Source organism: Cyanistes caeruleus, chromosome 5 (genome assembly GCF_971803275.1).
Source record: "Cyanistes caeruleus chromosome 5, bCyaCae1.hap1.1, whole genome shotgun sequence".
NCBI classification, from domain to species: domain Eukaryota; kingdom Metazoa; phylum Chordata; class Aves; order Passeriformes; family Paridae; genus Cyanistes; species Cyanistes caeruleus.
The window spans coordinates 32,819,050-32,839,634 of NC_141705.1; the positions used below are offsets into that span (position 1 = coordinate 32,819,050).

At 37.5% G+C, this 20,585-nt stretch overlaps 1 protein-coding gene across 50 annotated transcripts in view; it reads right to left on the bottom strand.

The window, feature by feature from the left end:
* TENM3 (teneurin transmembrane protein 3) overlaps positions 1 to 20,585 on the bottom strand; it is an 843,796-nt gene that overhangs the window by 115,203 nt on the left and 708,008 nt on the right. For 38 of the 50 annotated variants that reach the window (XM_086889918.1, XM_086889906.1, XM_086889899.1 and 35 more), the window contains one exon: positions 2,546 to 2,784. In XM_086889918.1, the coding sequence (XP_086746044.1) occupies positions 2,546 to 2,784 (239 nt within the window). Of the gene's footprint in view, positions 1 to 2,545; positions 2,785 to 16,823; positions 16,917 to 20,585 lie in introns of all 50 variants that reach the window. The other 12 variants (XM_086889895.1, XM_086889894.1, XM_086889892.1 and 9 more) reach the window with 1 other exon arrangement.

Here is a 20,585-nt window from a genome sequence, read left to right on the forward strand (position 1 = left end):
GGAACCTTCTATTACAGCAGCCTTCTATTACCTAAAAGGGACCTGAAAGAGACCTGGAGAGGGACTTCTCACAAAGACAGGAAAAAGTGGAATGGCTTTAACTGAAATAGAACAGGTTTACATGAGATATTAGGAAGAAATTCTTTGCTGTGAGGTAGTCAGACCATGAAATAGGTTGCCCAGAGAAGCTGTGAATGCCCCATCCCTGGATATATTCAAGGTCAGGCTGTATGGTGCTTTGAGCAGCCTGGTCTAGCACAAGGTGTCCTTGTCCATGCCAGGGGGTTTGCAACTAAACGATCTTAAATATCTATTCCAACCCAAGCCATTCTATGAAATAGGTAACTAAGATGGAGTGCTTTTAACTTACATTAAAGATTTTTACTGATATATGCTTGGATGGCCTATTAGAAGGGGGATATATCTGATATTACATCTGCAGAGATGGGAAAACCACATATATGAATGAGTGTAATCCATTCGTGATTTTATGGACACGAAGTTCTCTAGAGAGCATCTCTGAGTGCTGAATTTTACATTTAGATTGCTGAGTTAGCTGAAATATGCGTAATATCACCAGTAGGCACTGTGCTCCCTACTGACTGTGGGCAGAGGAAGGCTGTTGTGCATTGTTTATTTCAGCTAGGATGTGAGCTGGCGTGTACCCATGAAATGTTGTACAGCTATCTTTTCTTTACAGGGTATGTGAATAAATGATGTGTGGAGCTTTCAGCTCTTGCTCACTGGAAAGCTCAGTTCTTTTTCCTGAATACAGAAATAGAGATGCATTAGACATGCTTATATTTCTTAATGTGCCTGTGGGAGAAATAATCCGGCACAGCTATCTTCCTGTGCCCCTCAGATTCATAAGTAATCTGGCTCTTTGGGGCTAGCAAAGTGTAGAGCTCAGCTCACAATCAGGTCTCCAGTGTTTTACTATATATATGGCTGTTTTTCCCTGCTTCTGACAATGATACTTCATGCTGAATTCTTTCTTTCATATTTATGCATTTATGTAGTAGTAGATGTTTACTTCTGGTGATTTATGAGGCAATATTACAGCGACCGAGCACAATTAATGTGTTTTATAAGTGGGATTATTTCAATCCCACTTAAAAAAAGATTTCGCGTCAAGACTTAATTCTAAACCACACCTTTAAACTCCTTGCACATTCGCACAAAATAACCACAAATCCAATGATTGAAGGAGGCTGAAGAGCAATGGTAAGGTCTACATTAGCATATATGTCTTTTGCTCTTGGGGCTGGCAGCTGAGGTGGAAAGGGTGCTCAGGGGGGTCAGCTTTGCTGGGTCAGAGGGGAATTTCTCCAGCTACTCAGCAACCCAGTTTCTTGCATTGTTCACAGGAGTTTCAACTAGTAAGAACTACAAAGGCTCTGTAGAGCTTATGCTGTATCTTGCACTGAAATGCAATAAGATTGTTTGAGCAACAACGATGAAGATTTAAGGATCTTAAGGCCCTCCAGGCTCTGATATAAATTAACACTGATTTTAAAAAGAGGGTAGGAAAGAGACATTGACTCTTACTGTTTTCTTTCCTCCACTCCTCAAGACTTTAAACTTGCGTGTAACCAATAATAAAAACTTATATTATATAAGAACATTATACTTCTATTTCCATAACTGTGGTGACCTAAACTTCTAATTAACAAGTCATTTAAAAGGAAGTCTTTGAAGATCATTTATGGACTCAGACATGAAAAAAATCTAATCTGGACAAAGATGCAAAGGAAGTTCGGAGTGCAAAATGATCCTGTTCTGTTCCCTTATTAAAGTCAAGGACATTTTCTCATGGCCAAGCAGTGCTCCTATTAACTGCCTAAAACTCAAATTATATAATATTTATAGTGAACATTTACAAAAATAATTAAGGAGACGAAAAAAATGAAGGAAATCTTCTAAAATAAAATTTGGAAAATGGAATTTAACAAACAAATAGAGAAAAGTTAATTAATTAATAATTAAAAGTAAATGAATTAATAATTAAAAGTGAACAACCCACAAGAGAGGAAGAAGTCTACATCTTCTCTGCATGTTGTCCTTTTGGACAATTATTTTCCCTATTTCATAATCAAACAACTGTATTAGACTTCTGCTCCAGCTCTATACACAAAAATACATGTATGTAATGATGAAATAAGAGATGGTTAGCATTTTGAAAGATTGTGTAAGCAATATTTCAGCAAATTGAGACTAAAAGAGTTCCAAAGATATCCTGCAAATTGTATTCACATAATGGAATTTTTACAGCCTATATTTTACACATACTTTTAGAAGAACTTGACCCCACATAATTTAATTGCAGTTCAAATACTTCTTCAAAGTTAATTCACTGACCATCAAGGTACAGAATGCTTGCAAAATATTCAAATTTTCTAGTTTCTCTAAATAGTTGTGACTTTTTATTAAATCCTTGTGGCTTTAATCCAAAGACTTTGCTAGTTAAAGGTTAGTATGTCACAGTCCATATACAATCCACCAGACATCACTGTTCATAGTGGCAATTATAAAAAATGGGACTCACCTATAAAGTAGGACAGCAGTATTGCCAGCAGCACTGAGACCCCTACAGCACAGAGTGCAGTACATTTCCAGCTACAGTACTTCGAAGACTTCTTGAATTTAAAAGCACTTCTGGATAGAGTGTTCCTAGGTAGTGGCCGAGTAGGAGGGGAATAAACAGAGCCGGATGCCATTGTGTACCCTGGCGTTGCAGTACTGAACAGTGGTGTGGTCCCTGTTCCTGTTTTGAATAGGAAATGCCTGTGAAAGAAAGAGCATATGGTAAAGTATTAAAGTAAATAAAGCTGGAGCGCAGGCAATCATAACTCTTGTTTGATGTTGCCTATTTTTCAAATAGCTAACAACATCCCATCTACAAAGGGTCATAGAAACAATAACTTGTCACGACACTCACACATAAAGAGACACTTTCCCTTTGAGTAAAGACCAAAGCCCCCCAAACATTAATAATACACTGGTATCCAGACAGTAAACAGAACTACCCAAAATACAGTGTAGCAGGGAGCAAGTCTCACAGTTTATCCAACAAGTAGGGACAGGCTTTCTGCTGCTGTTTATTTGTGTTGGCTTCTGCAACAGACTACAGGGAACTCCATTAAAAAGTCAATAATGAGCAATGTGACTGCAGCCCACACTACTTATCACAGCTTTCCTAGGTTAAGTACAAGGAAAACAGTAATCTCTCAGTTACAAACTTTTGGCAAGTTTTCCAAAAATAGTCAGTTAAAAATATTTTTGAGTGTGTCCTAAGTACTCAGTTAACTAATTCACATCAACGTGCATATAATCCTACCATAAACAGATCTGATTATGGATACAAGCAGCTAGTTACAGCCCAGGAGAAGTACTCTAAAGAAATATATTTACTAAGTGTTCAAGAAGACCAAAAACCAGCAACAGATATGAAAAGCAAAGTCAAAGTTAAGACACACTGTGAGTTACCAGTTTATTTTTTTCAATTAAAATCTCCAAAGGAAATATTACTCTCTGAGCTTCTATATGACAGAATCCCTTAATTTCAGTTCATGCAATCATAATTACTTTGAACGAGCCTCTAAAAATGGCACATTCCACCTGGAGTTTTTCTCCAGATACACACAGGCAAGTCAATGAACAACAAAAACCTGGTCCAAAGAAAGGTTTTGGCACCAGAGGTTTCCCACCAATTTGTTATGTTGGCAACTCTGTAGCATATAGCTTGCCCTCACATAATTAAGCCGAGGAAAATGAATACATTATATCTAAAAATGGTAAGAAAGCATACTGTGGAGACTTTGAACTTACCAACCCACAGCTGAACAGAACCAGAAAGCTGTTTGGGTTTTGTCATAGCTAAGAGACACTCATGAACTGCTGATAATCATGTCCTCCTGAAGGTAAGTGCATGCCTACACTGTATTTGCCTCCTCCCTGTCACTTATACAGCAAAGCTCAGGGGATCCAGCACCAACTGAGCCAGCTGTGCAGGGAAAAGCCTTTCTAGTTACACCATGTGGCAGTGTAAGCTGCTTCTTAGCTGATGGGACTTTGATTCTCTGGGGCACATGCTCAGCTTCTTGCATAGTAATGGACCAATTTACATTGTAGAGACACCAGAAACTAATTTGCCCCACTGCAGCCTGAGAAACATACCAGCAGTTGATAAACAAGATTTGTTGTTTACAGGTGATTTTGCTATGGGAGGTTAATGGATGAATTAGAACATCTTGGCATAGACCCTCTACTTGAAAATATTTGCACTACAAACATGATTCCGTGAAATATATTACATAGGTTACCTCATTCTGAACAGTATTAAACTTGATGGCAGCAACAACAGGTTATGTACTAAATCTACTGGTGCACAACAGCACACCCCAAATTTGTTTTGGCTTCTGAGCTCAGAGTACAATCAATAATCTCAAAAGACAAAGCCCTGGTAGCTTAAATCCTGTCTAAGAAGGTACTTCATTACAAGTTGTGACATTTTCAATGTAGCAAACACCAAAATAATAACTAGCCCTATGTAAAAATGTTTACAACAGCATTACTTTGATTGCACAGATTCACAGAATCATGTAAATTCATTAAGTACTGGTAAGTGCCTTATCCACTTGACCTTTATTGGTCTTTCATTCCTAGCTACATGTGGTAAATGCTATGTCCAGTTATATTTCACAAACAGATCCCAAAAACCCCACCAAACACAAAGGTAGCTGTTTCCCTTTCCATGTGCGATGTGTACTGTTTTGGGGAACAGAAGGAAAGCCATACAGTAGATACAACAATACTCTTCACATACATCAGCTTCCTGTTAAAAATAAGAAGCTGTCTGACCAGCCTGCAATTTTCACATCCTCCTTCTCCTGCTGTTAGACTCAACAGACTAAAAATGGGAATTGGCATTATATGAGCACTTGACTAGAACTCCAATATACTTTAAGTTTTAAGAAAATAGTGCAATAAAACAGTCTGCCACTGCTATTTTCCTTTTTTTATTTTCTCTGAGAAAGTGAGAACTGATATTGGCTTTGGTAGACCACAGACTACTAGAGACTAATCCAATACTCTCAAAGCCTTTGAGGAGTTAATCCCATGGATAAACTTGAGAGATGACAGGGATGGTGTGAACTGTCGTAACTGACAGTCCACCTCAGGCATCAAGGTAATGAAAGAAAATTGTAACTTTTATATGTGAATCTTAGAAAAATAGGTTGGAAATGACCCTTAAGATCATTGAGTCCAACCATTAACTCAGCACTGCCAAGTCCACCATTAAGCCATGATCCTAAATGTCACATCAACACATTTTGTAAATACCTGGAGAGATTATGACTCAACCACTTCCCTGGGCAGACTATTCTGATGCTTGACAATCCTTTCAAGGAACAAGTTTTACCTAATATCCAATCTAAACCTCCCCTAGGTGCAACTTAAAGCCATTTCTTCTTGTCCTGTGGCCTGTTACTTGTGAGAGCAACCCCCACCTGGCTACAACCTCCTTTCAGGTGGTTAATGAAAGCGGTAAGACCCGACTGCCACCCCCCCCCCCCCCCCCCCCACCCCCTCCCCGGCCAAAGCCTCCTTATCTCCAAGCTAAACAACTTCAGCTCCCTCAGCTGCTCCTCATAAGGCTTGTGCTCCAGACCCTCCACCAGCTTCACTGCCCTTCTCTGGACCTTCTCCAGCACTTCAGTGTCCTTCCTGAACAGGGACCCAGAACTGGAGAGCAGGACTCTGTTGCTTTACTGGGAATGGCAAAAAGCACAACACTGACTCTCTTGTGCGTTGAACAGGAGAGCAAGGCTTATTACCTCAGATCTTCTTTTATAGACCAATACGTGAAAGTCCAGAAAGGTAAAACTCTTATTGGTTAGTAAACTAACACATCACCATCATTGGTCAGTGGGGCTCACCACCCCTCGACCTTCTCTTGCAAGAAAACAAGAAACTGACCAACAGCACCTGCAAGGCTGTTTTCTATCTCTGAGGATTGTTTTGATTCCTCCTTATGATTTCCCAGGCCACTTTCTCAGGTGAGACAGAAATTTATGCGGCCTGCTTTTCCACAGGCACTGTGCTCCCTGCTTTTGCTCATATTTAACTATGTTAATATTAACATATTAACATATTAACGTAGGACTCAAGGTGTGGCCTCATCAGTGCTGAGTACAGGTGGAAGATTCTTTCCTGGTCCTGCTGCCACGTTATTTTTGATACAGGCCAGGAAGCCACTGGCCATCTTGGCCAGCTGGGCACATTGCTGAATCATGATCAGCTGCTGTCAACCAGCACTTCCAGGGCTTTTCTGCAAGGCAGCTTTCCAGCCACTCTTCCCCCCTCCCAGTAGCGCTGCAGGAGGTTTTTGTGACAGAAGTGCAGAACCCAGCACTTGGCCTTATTTGACCTTATAGAGTAGGCTTAGGCCCATTGATCCAGCCTGTCCAGATCCCTCTGTGGAACCTTCTGCCCTCCAGCAGATCAACACTCCCATCCAGCTTGGTGTCTCTGTGAACTTGCTGAGGGTGCACTCAATCTCCCCATTAACTGACTGAAGATTGATAAAGATTGTTGAGAACAGACAAAGCATCATCAGCTGGGGAAGATAGATGATTATTCTGCTCTGCACTGCTGGGGCCTCACCTTCAATACTGTGTACAGTTTTGGGCACCACAATATAAGAAGGTTATAAAGCTATTAGAGAGTGTGCAAAGAAGGGCCATGAGGATGTTAAAGGGCTTTGAGAGGAAGGTGTATGAGGAGCAACTGAGGCCACTAGGCCTGTTCAGCCTGGAAAAGGGGTGACTGAGGGGAAACCTCATCACAGTCTACAATTTCCTCGTGAGTTGAAGAGGAGGGTCAGGCACTGATCTCTTCTCTGTGGTGATCAGTGACAGGACCCAAGGGATTGGCCTGATGCTGTGTCAGAGGAGGTTTAGGCTGGGTATTAGAAAAAGATCCTTCACCCAGAGGGTGGCTGGACACAGGAACAGACCCCCCAGGGAAGAGGTCATACCACCAAACGTGACAGTCCAGAAAGTGTTCAGACAACAATTTTGGGCACATGGTATGACTCTTGGGCCTGTCCTGTGCAGGGCCAGGAATTGATTATCTTCGTGGGTCCCTTCCAACTCAGCTTATTCTGTGATTCTGTGAAATTAAACAGGACTGGTCCCAATACTAAGTCATTGGGAACACCACTTGTGACTGGCCATCAGCTGGATCTAGCTCCACTCACCACCCTCTGGACCTGGCCATTCAGCCACTTTTCTACCCACTAAAGAGTGCACCTTTCCACGGCATGATCAGCCAGTTACACAGCATGCTGTAGGAATTCAGGAATGTCTTGTCTTAGGCAGCACACAGCACAGTTCCTCACTTTAAGCTATTCTCCTTTACTATGAATTCCCATGAATACAATGCCAGAGTGGTTGCACTGTCTGGCTGAACGCTGAGGGAAAAAAAATGACAGAAAAGTCAGTCTGGCATCTTCACGTAGGTTAAGAAAATTTGTTTAGATCTCTCTATTTCTAATGAGTGGAGTTCCTAACAAAGTTGTCAGAGACTCTCCTGCTACATTAACTCCCAGTGCTAAGTATTTAAAGTGTAATGCTATCAGACTTGCACATCTTGTCTGCCTCACTGAGCCATGCCAAACTGTTCCTATGAGACTCTTAGAAGGATATGGTAACTGACAACAAATCCAAGCTGCTTCCAGATAATGCTGAAATTCTTATGCTCTTGAAATATAAGCCATTCACAAATGATTTTAATTATCAATATATCAATCTACCTTGTCTCTTCAAACTATGGAACTCAAATAGCTAATTTCTAAAGCCTAAACTGTTTGCACTACTTGACCAGACACTGACTTACAGGAAATTACACCATATTTCATCTCATAGGGAGCTTATAGCATCTGCAATAGTATCTCTTCCCTTCAAAATTGATCACATAACATGCACTTGGCTAGATCTCCACGTAAGCAGCACTTTAAATATTTTATTAAGCTATGAAGTACAAAACTTCAGTGAATCATGTTAATATTTTACAAAACAAGCCAGTTCTGTATTATTAAATAAATCAATTCAACTTTTAAAGCAAATAATATTCTACTTTTACATTTCTTTAATATGTATTTCTGCCAACTTTTTCAATACATGTTGCTATCTTATCTTATGTAGCTAATCTTAACATTTTAAGTGGAAGTATTCAGTACCTAACAAATCTAAACTACAAAATACAAAGTTATATCATAAACTAATCTTTAGATGCAAAGACAGTTGGGAAGTACCCTTATTTCACAATGGTTTTGCCCTTATAAGAAAAGACAGAAATACAGCGTCACAAACCACAAAGGAGTCAGCTCACAAAACAGAAGCATGTGAGTAAAAGTAAAATAATCACGTTTTTAATTTTACTCAGTACTCTTTAAGCACACCAAGTGTGTACTGGCTAACATGCAGATGGTTTTTTCCTTCTCACACTCGTGTGGGGAGAGGGCTCACAGCAAATCAGATTTTCTTTGTGCTGCCACTTCCTCTGTGGAAAATAAAACCAAAGCATTCTCCAGTAAATTCAGTAAACAGGAAAACAGAAGGGGGAAAAGAAGTGATAAAAACTATCCTTGAATTTGGAGAAATATCAAGTGAACTGAAAACTGTGTCTTTATAGAAATGGAGATAACTATCAAAATATTCAAGGAGAGTAAGACTCAGCCCAGAAGTCCAAGTAGTTTTACTGTAAGATAGCCAGGTGTCGAGCAACAGAAAAATGATTTAGAATAACTTTCTTCATGAAAGGATCGATGACAAGAACTTTTGACTGCAGTTTAGAAGAAAATGGATACTATGCATCAATGAATGCAATATTATATAAACACATCTGGAAAGCCCTAGACTCCAGATTGCCAGAAGCTGAGATATTATATAAATGAACTATCACCAAGCAAAAAGGAATAATACGCATTACTTTATAAATAGCTGGTCTCAATTTGAATAGTTATTGCATAATTTTAACATTCCTAATGTAATTTTCACATTAGATACATGACTTTTTCAGCTTAAGCTGAAATTGCTTCACCTTGCTAAAGAATAATTTCTATAATTTTGGGTATCATGTATATAGAATGCTTTGTAATACTTGGAAAATGTAAAAAAGCCTACCTTATAATTTAAAAATATTTGGCAGCATTTTAGTTCTGTTTTAAATGATTTCATACAGTGCAACTCTGCCAATAGAGTGGTGACTCACAAGGCAAGTATGTCACACCATATTAAAAGTCACACAGGACTTCCACAAAACTCATACTAAATATGGAATTGTGAGTAAAGGCCCAGCAAAATGGTTCTGTACTTTGAGTACATCAGAATATGCATCATATTTTATCATCCTGTCAATGAGATTGAATGGCAGCTATTGTTATTTTGTGCAACATTATTATTTAGTTGATGTCTACTATCAAAGAATAAAGGTCAATATTGCTAGGCCTTATTCATACAAGAACTAAACACTCCTCATCTTAAGAGCTATAATACCACTGATCCAGACTAAAATTGTATTTAGAATATATGTGTTTAAAAACCCTAAATCATTTCATCCTAAATCTTTGGATCTAGTGTATCATTGTACATTAACATCATCTGAAAAATATGAAGAAGAATAAATCTATTAATTTGATCATGTTTCTGAATAGAGAGATTCTGTTGTGAATCAGTGAAAAATGTCTTAGTGCTACTGCACTACAGGTTTTCTTGCAGCCCTGTCTCCTACGCTGTTCTAAATGCAATGTTTGGTCAGTTCCATGGCGATCCAGTTCACATGGCTCTTCCGATCCTTACAACCCACTTCTAGAAGACAACTGAGGAAGAACAGCTTTAATACTCAGAAGACTGCACTATAAAAGGCATCCAGTGTTAGAAATGATCTCTGGCCTGTACTTCTGATGGAGGTGTCCGTCTAAAAAGCAGTGTAATGGGTAGGATTCCTAGAAGCATATGCAGAACAACAGGAAAGTTAGTTTATTCCAAAAATTGTGGAGAAAGAGGTAACTTGTTTGCCAGTGAACAGTTACAACTAAAGCTTTGTAAAACTGTAACCAAATAAGTAGAAACAGGAATTACTGTAGTAGGGTAGACCATCAAGAACTACACCCTGTCTGAATGTGGCCAGTAGAAAAGGAGGGAATGAATGCCTTCCAGTCTGTTTATTCACTAATAGCTTGCTCTTTCTCTAAACAGTCCAAAACTCATGCTCTCACTGATGTCTTGTGGCATTTTGTTCTGCAGGCTAAACACGCACTATATCAAAATGTATTTTCTTCTATCAATTTCAATTTAAATTCAACGGATTATTTCCTCGTTCATGTATAATGAGTATGTACTGTTTGCCCCGCAGTACACAAAGACAAGTTTTTATAATACTACTGTTTGATTCACTTTATTTTTAGGGTAAAACACACAAAAGCATTAGGAACTAATTGCCTAAAGCAAAAAAGCAAAATTTAGGCTTTTTATGGGTCAGGCAAAGGCAGCTATGAAGATGAGAAACACTATTTTCAGATACCTGTTGTTTCAGTGCAGAATAAATCAAAACTGACATTTGGAAGTTGATGGAATGGAAAGTGACTTGAAGAAAGGTGAAAGAGGAAAGAAAAACTATCCTTAACATTTTTTGCATTTTTTTCTTTTACCTCTAGGTAGCAAAATATCCACATATATTTAGATATATCTGGGATGCTCTAAAATTTATTTCATGTAAACAAAAACTCCATTAATCTGTTTTATTTGACTCATCTCTTGCCCTTGCAATTTGAGAAAAACTGTGGACACAATAACAATCACCAGAAGAGGAGATAACTGTTGACTCAAAAGATCACTGTACTTTACTGGACTCTTCTAGCTAAGGCAATACCATTCTTTTTTCAGTAATCACAAATTAAATATTTTATGAAATGAGCACACCAATTTTCACATTGTGGAGCACAGGTTAATCTTCCCCCCAAACCAATTCAAATCTGCCAGTATCTAACTCTATTAAAAATTATCTATTTGCCTCTAAGGTGTGTTGAATCTGTGGATATTATTACATGAATTAACACATTATTAACCAAGACAAGGTAAAATGTCTTATGCATTCTGTTAAGGTCCTCAATTTGTTAGCCTGGATTCACTCCAAGGCACAAGAGGTAATAGCTACACCTTAGAAACTTGGAATTAGAAACACATGAATTGCGTTCTCCTAAGGCTCCAGAGGTGGAAAAAAACTTCTATCAAATGCACTTTGAGTGAATGCAAGTTAGAGAAATGTAAATTTCAGTGAATTTCTATTTTGGTGACATGCTTCTGTATCAGGACCCAATTGCTCTGTTTAGAATTCAATAGTATTCCTAATGACCTGGGTTTGATGTTTAATATAATAGTATTGTTGAATCTCTAGGAATAAAAACTGTTAACTATTCTGTTTCATAATGAAAAAAACCTGTGATTGCTCATCTGACCTAAAAACACCAGATTTTTGCCCCCCTAAATGGTCACAATTCATAATGCACCTATCTGGAGACAGAAGTAATCGATAATTATGCTTTTCAAAAACATAATGCAACCTTCTACAAAAGTCTGGCAGCACCAGGAGGCCAATGTAAGCTAACAAGACATAAGGGTAGCTGAAACTTTATTTTTTTATTTTTCTAATGTTTCAAATGGGCAGAATAGACTTTCACACAGAACACATCTCTAAGGTTTGGGAGCTCAACCTCAAATACATCATCACTAACACATGCAGAGATAGTACATGTCTATCTCTGTGCAAAGACCTAGCAGCTTATTTGCCATTTCCATACAAAGAGATCAATTAATCTTAGGAAAGTTAAAGAGACATAAATCCTGCTGCAGCTATTTTAGTTTGCTCCAGCTTCTCTCGTTTAAGATTTTGTTTTTGTCTCTCCCTGACTTTCCTGAACGCAAACCAGCTGAATTTTTCCCTCCTGGGATGGGTTACCATGCTTTTTGTTTGTTTCAAAACCTCTATGACATACATTACTGTCAGAACAAGGAGAAAACCATTAAACGTGTAAAAGACGGTGGTCCAAGATCGCGATCAATCATAATCCTGCAGCTACTGACTGGTGTGCCCTCTCTCTGCTGACAGACCCTATTCATGCTGGATTGGACTGGGTTCTCTGAGAGACCATGACCCTCACCTGCCACCTGACATTAGAGAGCTCTGCCCGATTCACTAATGGATAGATCACATCAATAAATATGATTCCTTGCACAGAGGTGAGGAAACAGAGAGAAAGAAAAGATTAATCTCTGCCGGCTGACATTATAGGAAAGATGTAAAAGATAACAGAAATTACTGGCTAGGTTTCATGTGAACTCTGGTTCATTGATGCATGAGATAAGCTTTCCCAGCAGGCTCTAGCAGGAATTGGATTTTTGTTTCTCTGTGAACACTTTATGCCTGTCTTCATCTTCTTTTAACATTCTTCTGAGATGAAACCTTGTAGCTGGTGCTACAAGTTTGCCCTTAGCGCAGGCTTATGACTGACTTCCATAGAACCATATGGCTGCATTTAACATAACTCCAAGCCAGCACAGAAACTGTGTTATGCTGTGAAATTGTCTTCTTTTATTTTCTGGGCAGAATTGCAGTAAAAAAATATCTGAGGAAGAAATAAAAGTGAAGTTCTGTTTCCTTGGAATCATTATTAATGCTATCACAATCCTGGAAAAACTTTCAAGATCACAGATGAAATGATGGTCAAAGTTTGGGGGAAAGAAAGAAAGAGAAGAGAGCTACTATCCATATGTAAAAACTGAGGAAACATCTGTGGGAAATGGAGATAAGCCTCTTTAGCCAGATTATTCAAATGTTTCAGAAAAGCACTTTACATATGGCAACACTTGCTTGAATTTGGCTGGGTTTACACCAAGGACCTGCCTTCTTAGCAAAATGAACACTGACATCCAAAAAAGAACAAAAGTCCTGCTAGGGCTAAAGTGTCCTCCTTACTGCTTGTGTGCTCTTTCATGTCTGGCTCCTGCAGGCTACACCTGCACTGATGGCTGCTGAAGGAATGGAGAAGTCAGGCACAGCAACCTGCCGCTGAAGCTTCAAAGAGCAATTCAGACAAGACAGTGTCCCAGTCTGCTGTGAACGTCAACAGGACATGATAACTTGAAGGACTAAATACTGACAAAAGCCCCAAACTTCCTCTCCTTCGGTGCACTAGAGAAAATCTTCCTCTTCATCACCTCTACCTTCTGGGTGGTACAAGAAAGAATATAGTGCTACAGGATGCAGAGGGCACCTGTTATCCTCTTAACTGATTCTGCAAATTCATATTCAGGCTGCTAGTTCTGGACCCCAGGGAAGGAGGAGCTCACTTCTGCATATCTGGGACGAAAAGAACCAGAATGATCAGATGGCTCTGCCAAGCCTGCTCTTTTGTGCTTGTCTCTGCTATGCTGCACTCTATGAAGATGAACAAGGGGAACAAACAATGCTAAGCCACACTTTGCAGAAATGAGCAAGAGAGTCCACTACAAAGAATGCCTTGTGCTGCATGGACAAGGGAAGAAACCTGGCTCAGTTGTAGCTACTCATACTGTTCATTGCCGAACTGTCTCACTACTTACTTTCCAAATGAGAGTGAAACTAGATCTATGTATTGCTGAAAAAATATCAAGTAGCTCTGTTGCCTTACAGGCTTCCTCTGGGTCTCTCAGAGGACTAGTACTTACACAGACTTCCACCTAGGTTACAATAAGTGACATAGTTGGTGATGTTCACTTGTGAAGAAGGCAGCAGTTGGGAGTGAAGTTGGCAGCCCTTCACTGCACTTTCTTATACCGAATTCTGTATTTCTGATACAATATTCCTGCTATTACAGTTCTCCTCTCTACAAAGGAAGGGAGAGCAGAGGAAAACATCTGAATTTTGCAGTGAGGACCTGAAATGCTTATGTGAGCAGTAAGGATTTGTATTACACTTCCTTATCTTCTCTGCTCTTCTGGAATCATATCCCTAACAAGACAGAGACAGAAAAAGTTGTCTCTGAAATGAGGCACTCAAACCTTATCCAGTTGCTATCTTAAATATTGAATAAGTTACACTTTTCAAGCAGAAAATCAAAGGAATGCAGAGCACAGCTACTCCTCCAATCTTTTTACTGCCCTTGCAATCTTCATAAAGCTGAAAGAGAACAATTGCTCAATGTCTCCAATGTTCAAAAGGAACATGGAGAGTATTTAAAAAAGAAATATGGTTTAAGGGAGACCCAGAGCTGCATTATGTAAATCATATTGAAAGCTTTCTCATCTGCATAGGCCATCACAGATAGAAAATCTTTGCTTTGATTATTTCTGGCTTCTGTCACTAGTAGAGCATATGACAGTAGCCAAGGTTTCTCCCCATGTTGAGTCAATCCTATAGGTAATGAGGTGCATACAATTCAAACGGATTCACAAATAATCACAAGCAGTAAAGGACAAGAAATTATCTCCGTTTTCATCCCAGATATTCAGCCTCTAGTCCTCTAATATTTCATCTGTCCCACCTTGCTTAACCAACAACCTCCATCTACCCATTTGGACACCAACTCTTTTGTACTCAGCCTCTTTCAGCTTTCTCCTCTCTCACTATTAAGTTTAATACAGCATGTCCTAAACTCAGCCCTCCTGAACTTTCTCTCCAACAGGTGACAAAAATCCCATATCAGCCTCCTTGCAAAGAATTCCTACTTAAATACAACAGGAAGTTTTCAAACCCTGCAAAAGCATGAAATTTTCAAAAAATGAGATGACATTAGAAAAAAGAAAATACAGAATACAGAAAAATATAAAAATAGAAAACACTAGAAAGCTTTAACTATCAGTAAATACAGTCATTTGCTGATAGTGAATCTTACATATTTTCAGATTTTGACACCTAGGTAACTTTGAGAATAGGACTATCAGATTAGGTAAAAGGAAAACAGACTTCCTACTTCAAACAAAGCTGATTTTTCAACAGGTACACTAATATATGTTTGTAAAGCAGAGAAAAGAATAAAGCCAACAATACATACCACTAAAATACATTGACTTTTCCAGTTGTCTTATATAAATAATGCACTGTGAATACATCTCTCAAAGCTATAAACAACTATTCTTTAAGTCTAGGCCTATGAAACATTAGAATTTCAATGTAAAATGTCTATTTCTATAATATTTTTTATCACTAAATTGTCAAATTCATTATATTAATATTCTCTCTGTAAGACATACAAATGAAGAAATAGTATATCATAATGTAATACATGCATGACATGAAAACAAAGAAACAAATATATAATGATTCTAGCTGTGGCGCAGTATGTTAGTGACATTGATAAACTGAATCTTCATGCTGATAGCATGTTGCAGTCTCAAATCTATTATGCTTTGGAATTGATGTATTATTATCTCTGGACAACTTTCACACCAGGAGATGATCCCTGCTAGCATAATTTTAAAAATGAAGGGATTACAAATAAGATAAATTTCTTTGTATTGTTACCTGAATTAGTCTCAACTAATAGAAATTTCATATAATATACTCAATTTGCTAAAATATTTACATTTGTTGATCCCATTACAAACACACAAAACATAAACCAGGAGCAGTTCTATTACCTCTGCTACAGCATTTATGCATCTGCACCAGCACTGTAAGGTAATTATTCTACAGGGAACAATAATATTTGGCTTTGTTCTATTTTAATACAGTATGCTTACATTTTTACTTTGAAGGCAATATATTGGGATCTTCTGGCAAATATCTGCAATATCTTTGAGTTTGCTGATAATGATTGACTAATTGAATTTAACATACCATGCTCTTCCTGCTGTTGATTTTAATTTGTGTCTAAGTGAAAGCTTAAGAGTTTTTGGGAGAGGCAGATCAATGTACTGTGTCAATATATATTACAGATTAATTAGTAGGCAACTGCAGATCTCATTTAATCATATAGCACATTGTCCCTTTTATGAAGTTAGGAGTTACCACTAGCAAAGCAGAATTTGGACATAAAAACCTAATTTTTAGTGGAGTTTAAGCAAACTAACAAAAAAGGTAAATTTATGATTAACAATTCAGAAATGGTACTGCTTTGTCAGGGTTTTTCTTCCTCTGTGTGTGTGGGTCAGAAACGAATTATACTGATTCGGCGTAAGAATGCCAAAACAGTTCAAAAATTCAACACAGGTTATTGACAAAGTTAAGTAGATATGGAAAAATTCCAAAATAGAAATTTTACTTAAATTGAAATATTAATTTATATGGAATTCTCTGTTTAGAGTTACATATTTATCAGCAGTTGCAATCTCAAAGTAGCTGGTAAAAATATTGGAGGTTAGGTATGTAACTCTTGTTAAATTCTTTGATTGTTCATTCTTTATGCTATATTAATATGTCATAATATTTCTAAAAGAAATACTTGCCAAGTAGTAAATGCATTACAAACTAAGGATCAGATCTGGCAAATGTGTAATCATGCAAATAGTTTGCAACAGCCTGCAGAATTGGGCCATAGAGAATTAATACAATGTCAATTGTATTCTTAAAGCAAGCAAGATTTGGCAGTCAAAAGTTTACCATTTTGTATTTACTGTGAGTCAGTATGAAAAATTACTTAGACAAATTTTTAAAAAATCAGACATAAGGATGAGTAAGTTTGTTTCAGATGTTTTCCTATTGCAATTTTTTTTTTTTTTTAAATCATACTTTGTCTTCTGTGTCAATAGTTAGCATCATGCAAACACTTAAGAGTCACATACCCATAACTGCTATCGTGATATGTTGGAGAAAACACATCCATCTCTATAAGGTTGTCATGACCATTTGCAAGGACTGCTTGACTTTCTAATTCTCTATACATAAAGATACAAAAAAATGAAATTAGAGGTGCAATTTCAAATTAAAAAACGGGATGATCCCACAAAAAAAAATATACTAATTATGTTGTGTAACTTATTTTGTGCAAAACAGAATGTGTATCTGCCTTCCATGCTGTCCTCTGAACTACACGCTGGATTGTAACCTGAAGACAGTGTTATAAGGCTGCCTTTAGGTGGTCACTACCCTTTGGTGATCCCTCATTTATGTGCAAGTCCTTGAATAAAACTCCTGACTGCTGCCTGTGGCAAGGCAGGCTTAAGGACTGAGCAGTACGTAGTGGGGGATGTTGTTCACTTAATGAGGCAGGATCAGAGATGAAGTAATAAAACTGAACTGAGACTATTAAAAGACAGTCTCTTGCTGGCTATCTGGCACAGCTAGCCAGCAAGAAAAATATGCAAAGGGCTGGCTACCAGAGTGAATTGGGATCTCATGTTCTGCAAATGACAATGCACAGTAGCAGGAGAGGCAAAGGAAGCATCACAGTTCCTGGTTCTCTCAGGGAACAGTGAGGAAATGAGGGAGAGAAATGAAGTAAGCCACTATGATTTTGTTTAGAACCGCATATTTCTTTTGTCCTGTCTAAACCAGGGAATGATTAATGTGGGGGAAAAATACTTGGGTCCATTCTTACTTCAATGGCTTTGTACCTCTGAAAACAGGAATGATAAAACTCAAGGAATACTGTGCAAATGCTACTGAATTCTGAACTACTGGTGCTTGCCTAAGAGCCAGGGGACAAAATACACAGCATGATCAAATTCCAAGTACTTAGGGTGACAGCAAGGGATATTTGAGCAGGAAAGATGCCAGAGGGATCAGCAAAAATCTAAAGTAAGACACTATTGACATCAAAGAAAGCTTATAAGCATATGGGCTTGGTGGTTTAGGATTCAAACAGATGCTCAGTGAGAACCCGACAGTGAGAGAATGTCAGAAGAAAACAGAATTTTTTTGACTTCAGTCTTTGAAAACAATACTTAATTTCTAATGTGTGTATATAATGATTGCATAATTATGGCATGTCAATTTTTCAGATGCATTCACGCTCTCAGCAGTCTAAGCAGAGTCCTGTTCCTTCAGCTCGCAGATCAGCAATGTGACACACCCACAGTGATATACAGGATCTTCAGAAGAGCAGGACTTTAACTCCATCCCCAGTTTCTGCCTTTATTTTGTACCATGAACATCTCTAATCAAGTCCATGTGTGAAAACCTGGAAGACTTATGGACTAGAATAGCATTGAATTTGATTAAACCAGGCACCGTTTTAGTGGGTGGAATGTGTAAAATAGATGGTTTCAGCAGCCTTAACCTCCAACAACATTGTGCTTTTGCAGACAATCAATCAGCCTCTACACAAATTGATTTAAAACTTCCCTGGAAACTATCAACACCCTTTCCACACCTTAATCAATATTGAAGACAACTGGATCATTAGCAGTCCACCCCAACAATGACATATATGTATGTTCATCACACTTTAGGAGTCTCTGAAGTCTTCACATTTTAAAATGAAGTTTGAATCAAGTTAACAGAACAGTTTTGAAATAACACATTCCAGAAAATATTTTGCCTATACTATTTCTGAGGTATTCCAGTATTTTAATTAAATCCTTCAAAATGCTAAAATATTTTCCAGCCATCGACTATTTCTTCAACCAATATCTTCTTTTTTTTTCTTGGCAAGATAAGTAGCTAGGTATCTGAATACAGTAATGTTCCTATGACTCTACTTTTAATACTAAGTGGTAAGAGAAGACTAAGTAGTATCTGTGTAAACTATGAAAAACATGTTAGTTTCTTGGCTAGTTTCTATAAAAAATTCACAGTCCATCATAAAAAATGCAGCCATCTTTCAAATGAAGTGTTTTTTGCAGCAAATCTAGTAAGAAAAAGCAAAGCTCTTCTTTGATTCACTGGCATGTTAGCACAGATTCTGAATAAAGTTATGTAATATTCTCAGAGATCTAGTCCTTGACTGGAATATGTAAATTTCTCCTTACCAACAAATTGATCTTTTACATTCAATGACTAAAATTTATGAAATACTTCCCAGGAAATGCACTAAGAGATGCTACCAGCTTATTTTTATCTACAAATTTATGAGTTCTAACATACTTTTCCTCTGTGCATCTCTAACATGCATAATTGATTGTGCATTAGAAAAATTCTGCACATTCAAATATTTAACAGAGAGAGTATTTAAAGAAATGATTTACTATGTGTTTTAAAATATCAGTAATTTAGGTCCTACCAGAACTCAAAGTCATGAGAATGTAACTACTGATACTGGTGTTCAAGAAATCATTATTAAAACTAATAGGTGAAAAAAACCTTAAAGCTCAATGATAATAAAAAACCTACTAATATTTAATTACTAAATCATCTTTTATCATATTCAGATATCTGACATGTAGTCATATATTTGGATGACTTTGGCTGTCCAACCAGTAATTCAAAGAACAAAATGGAAAATTTTTTGATTTCTTCAGAAGTTCATACTGAGCTCTAGTGCTGGATCCTCTAGTAGATCTACTGGATCTACAAATAAACCTAACTTACAGCAGTCTAGGGAACAGTAAAATAGTAAAGATCATGAACAATGAAAGGTCCTGCAGTCTGCAGGAAACATTATTCTACTTTTTTTTTATATATATTTTATTTTATTTTTTTGTTACTGTAGATTTTACTGAGCCCAAATAGAGGGAAGACAATTTCTGCCTCTGTTTGGTAATCTCATTGTCATTTAAAGACAGCATCAAAAATGAAAGAAGCAATCACATAAATCAATTCATTCAAGTTAGTTTTAGGTCCTCATAAACATTTAAGCAAAGAGTCTTTTTATATTTAAAAAATGTAAATTGGAGTTTCTGTTGGACATCATTGATCTGTAACCTCACAGTTCATCTTTTTAGCCAGTAACAGCAATGCTTCACACAAATGCATTGATTCTTGTTAATAGTACTTTGCACAGGGCCAAATTGCAGTATATTCTATTAAAAACACAGCTGAATCCAATATTATAGAATATATATCTTTTGAAATCACTTTCACTACTACTGCAGAGTGATAGGGACTAATACCTCCTTTAAGCTTTGCAAATATATCCCTCTCTCCTACGTGCACGTACACAAATCCAGCCAATTCACTCTCCAGCTACACGACAGCAAATTATATGTCATTTTTATGCCACCCCTCATCAGTATGAGCCTACAGAGCAAGAAAGATAGTTGTGTATATATGCTGAAACATATATCACATTCTCTACCTCTAAATGGCTGTCATCTAAGTAAAATTTAAAAAAAATAGAGAAGAAAAAAACCCCCAACAGTAAGCATAAACTAAAATATTACCGAAGAGGAAATCAACATTTTTTAGTCCAAGAGAAGGATGAAGGAAGAGACCTAACACAAATTTTTTAATATAGTTGACACTGAGCCTGAAAATCACACTCAATAGGGAACCTTAAACAAAAGGGGAAAAATCAATGACAAATAAGATGGGTTCAACACCTCCAGAGTTCCAACCAAGTAACACTATCAGAAAAACCATGGTAGTAGGGCTTTGTTAGCTTTCACATGAAATTTTTACATTTTACCTCATTCACAAGTGTTTAAAACTTGTACACTCAAAATACC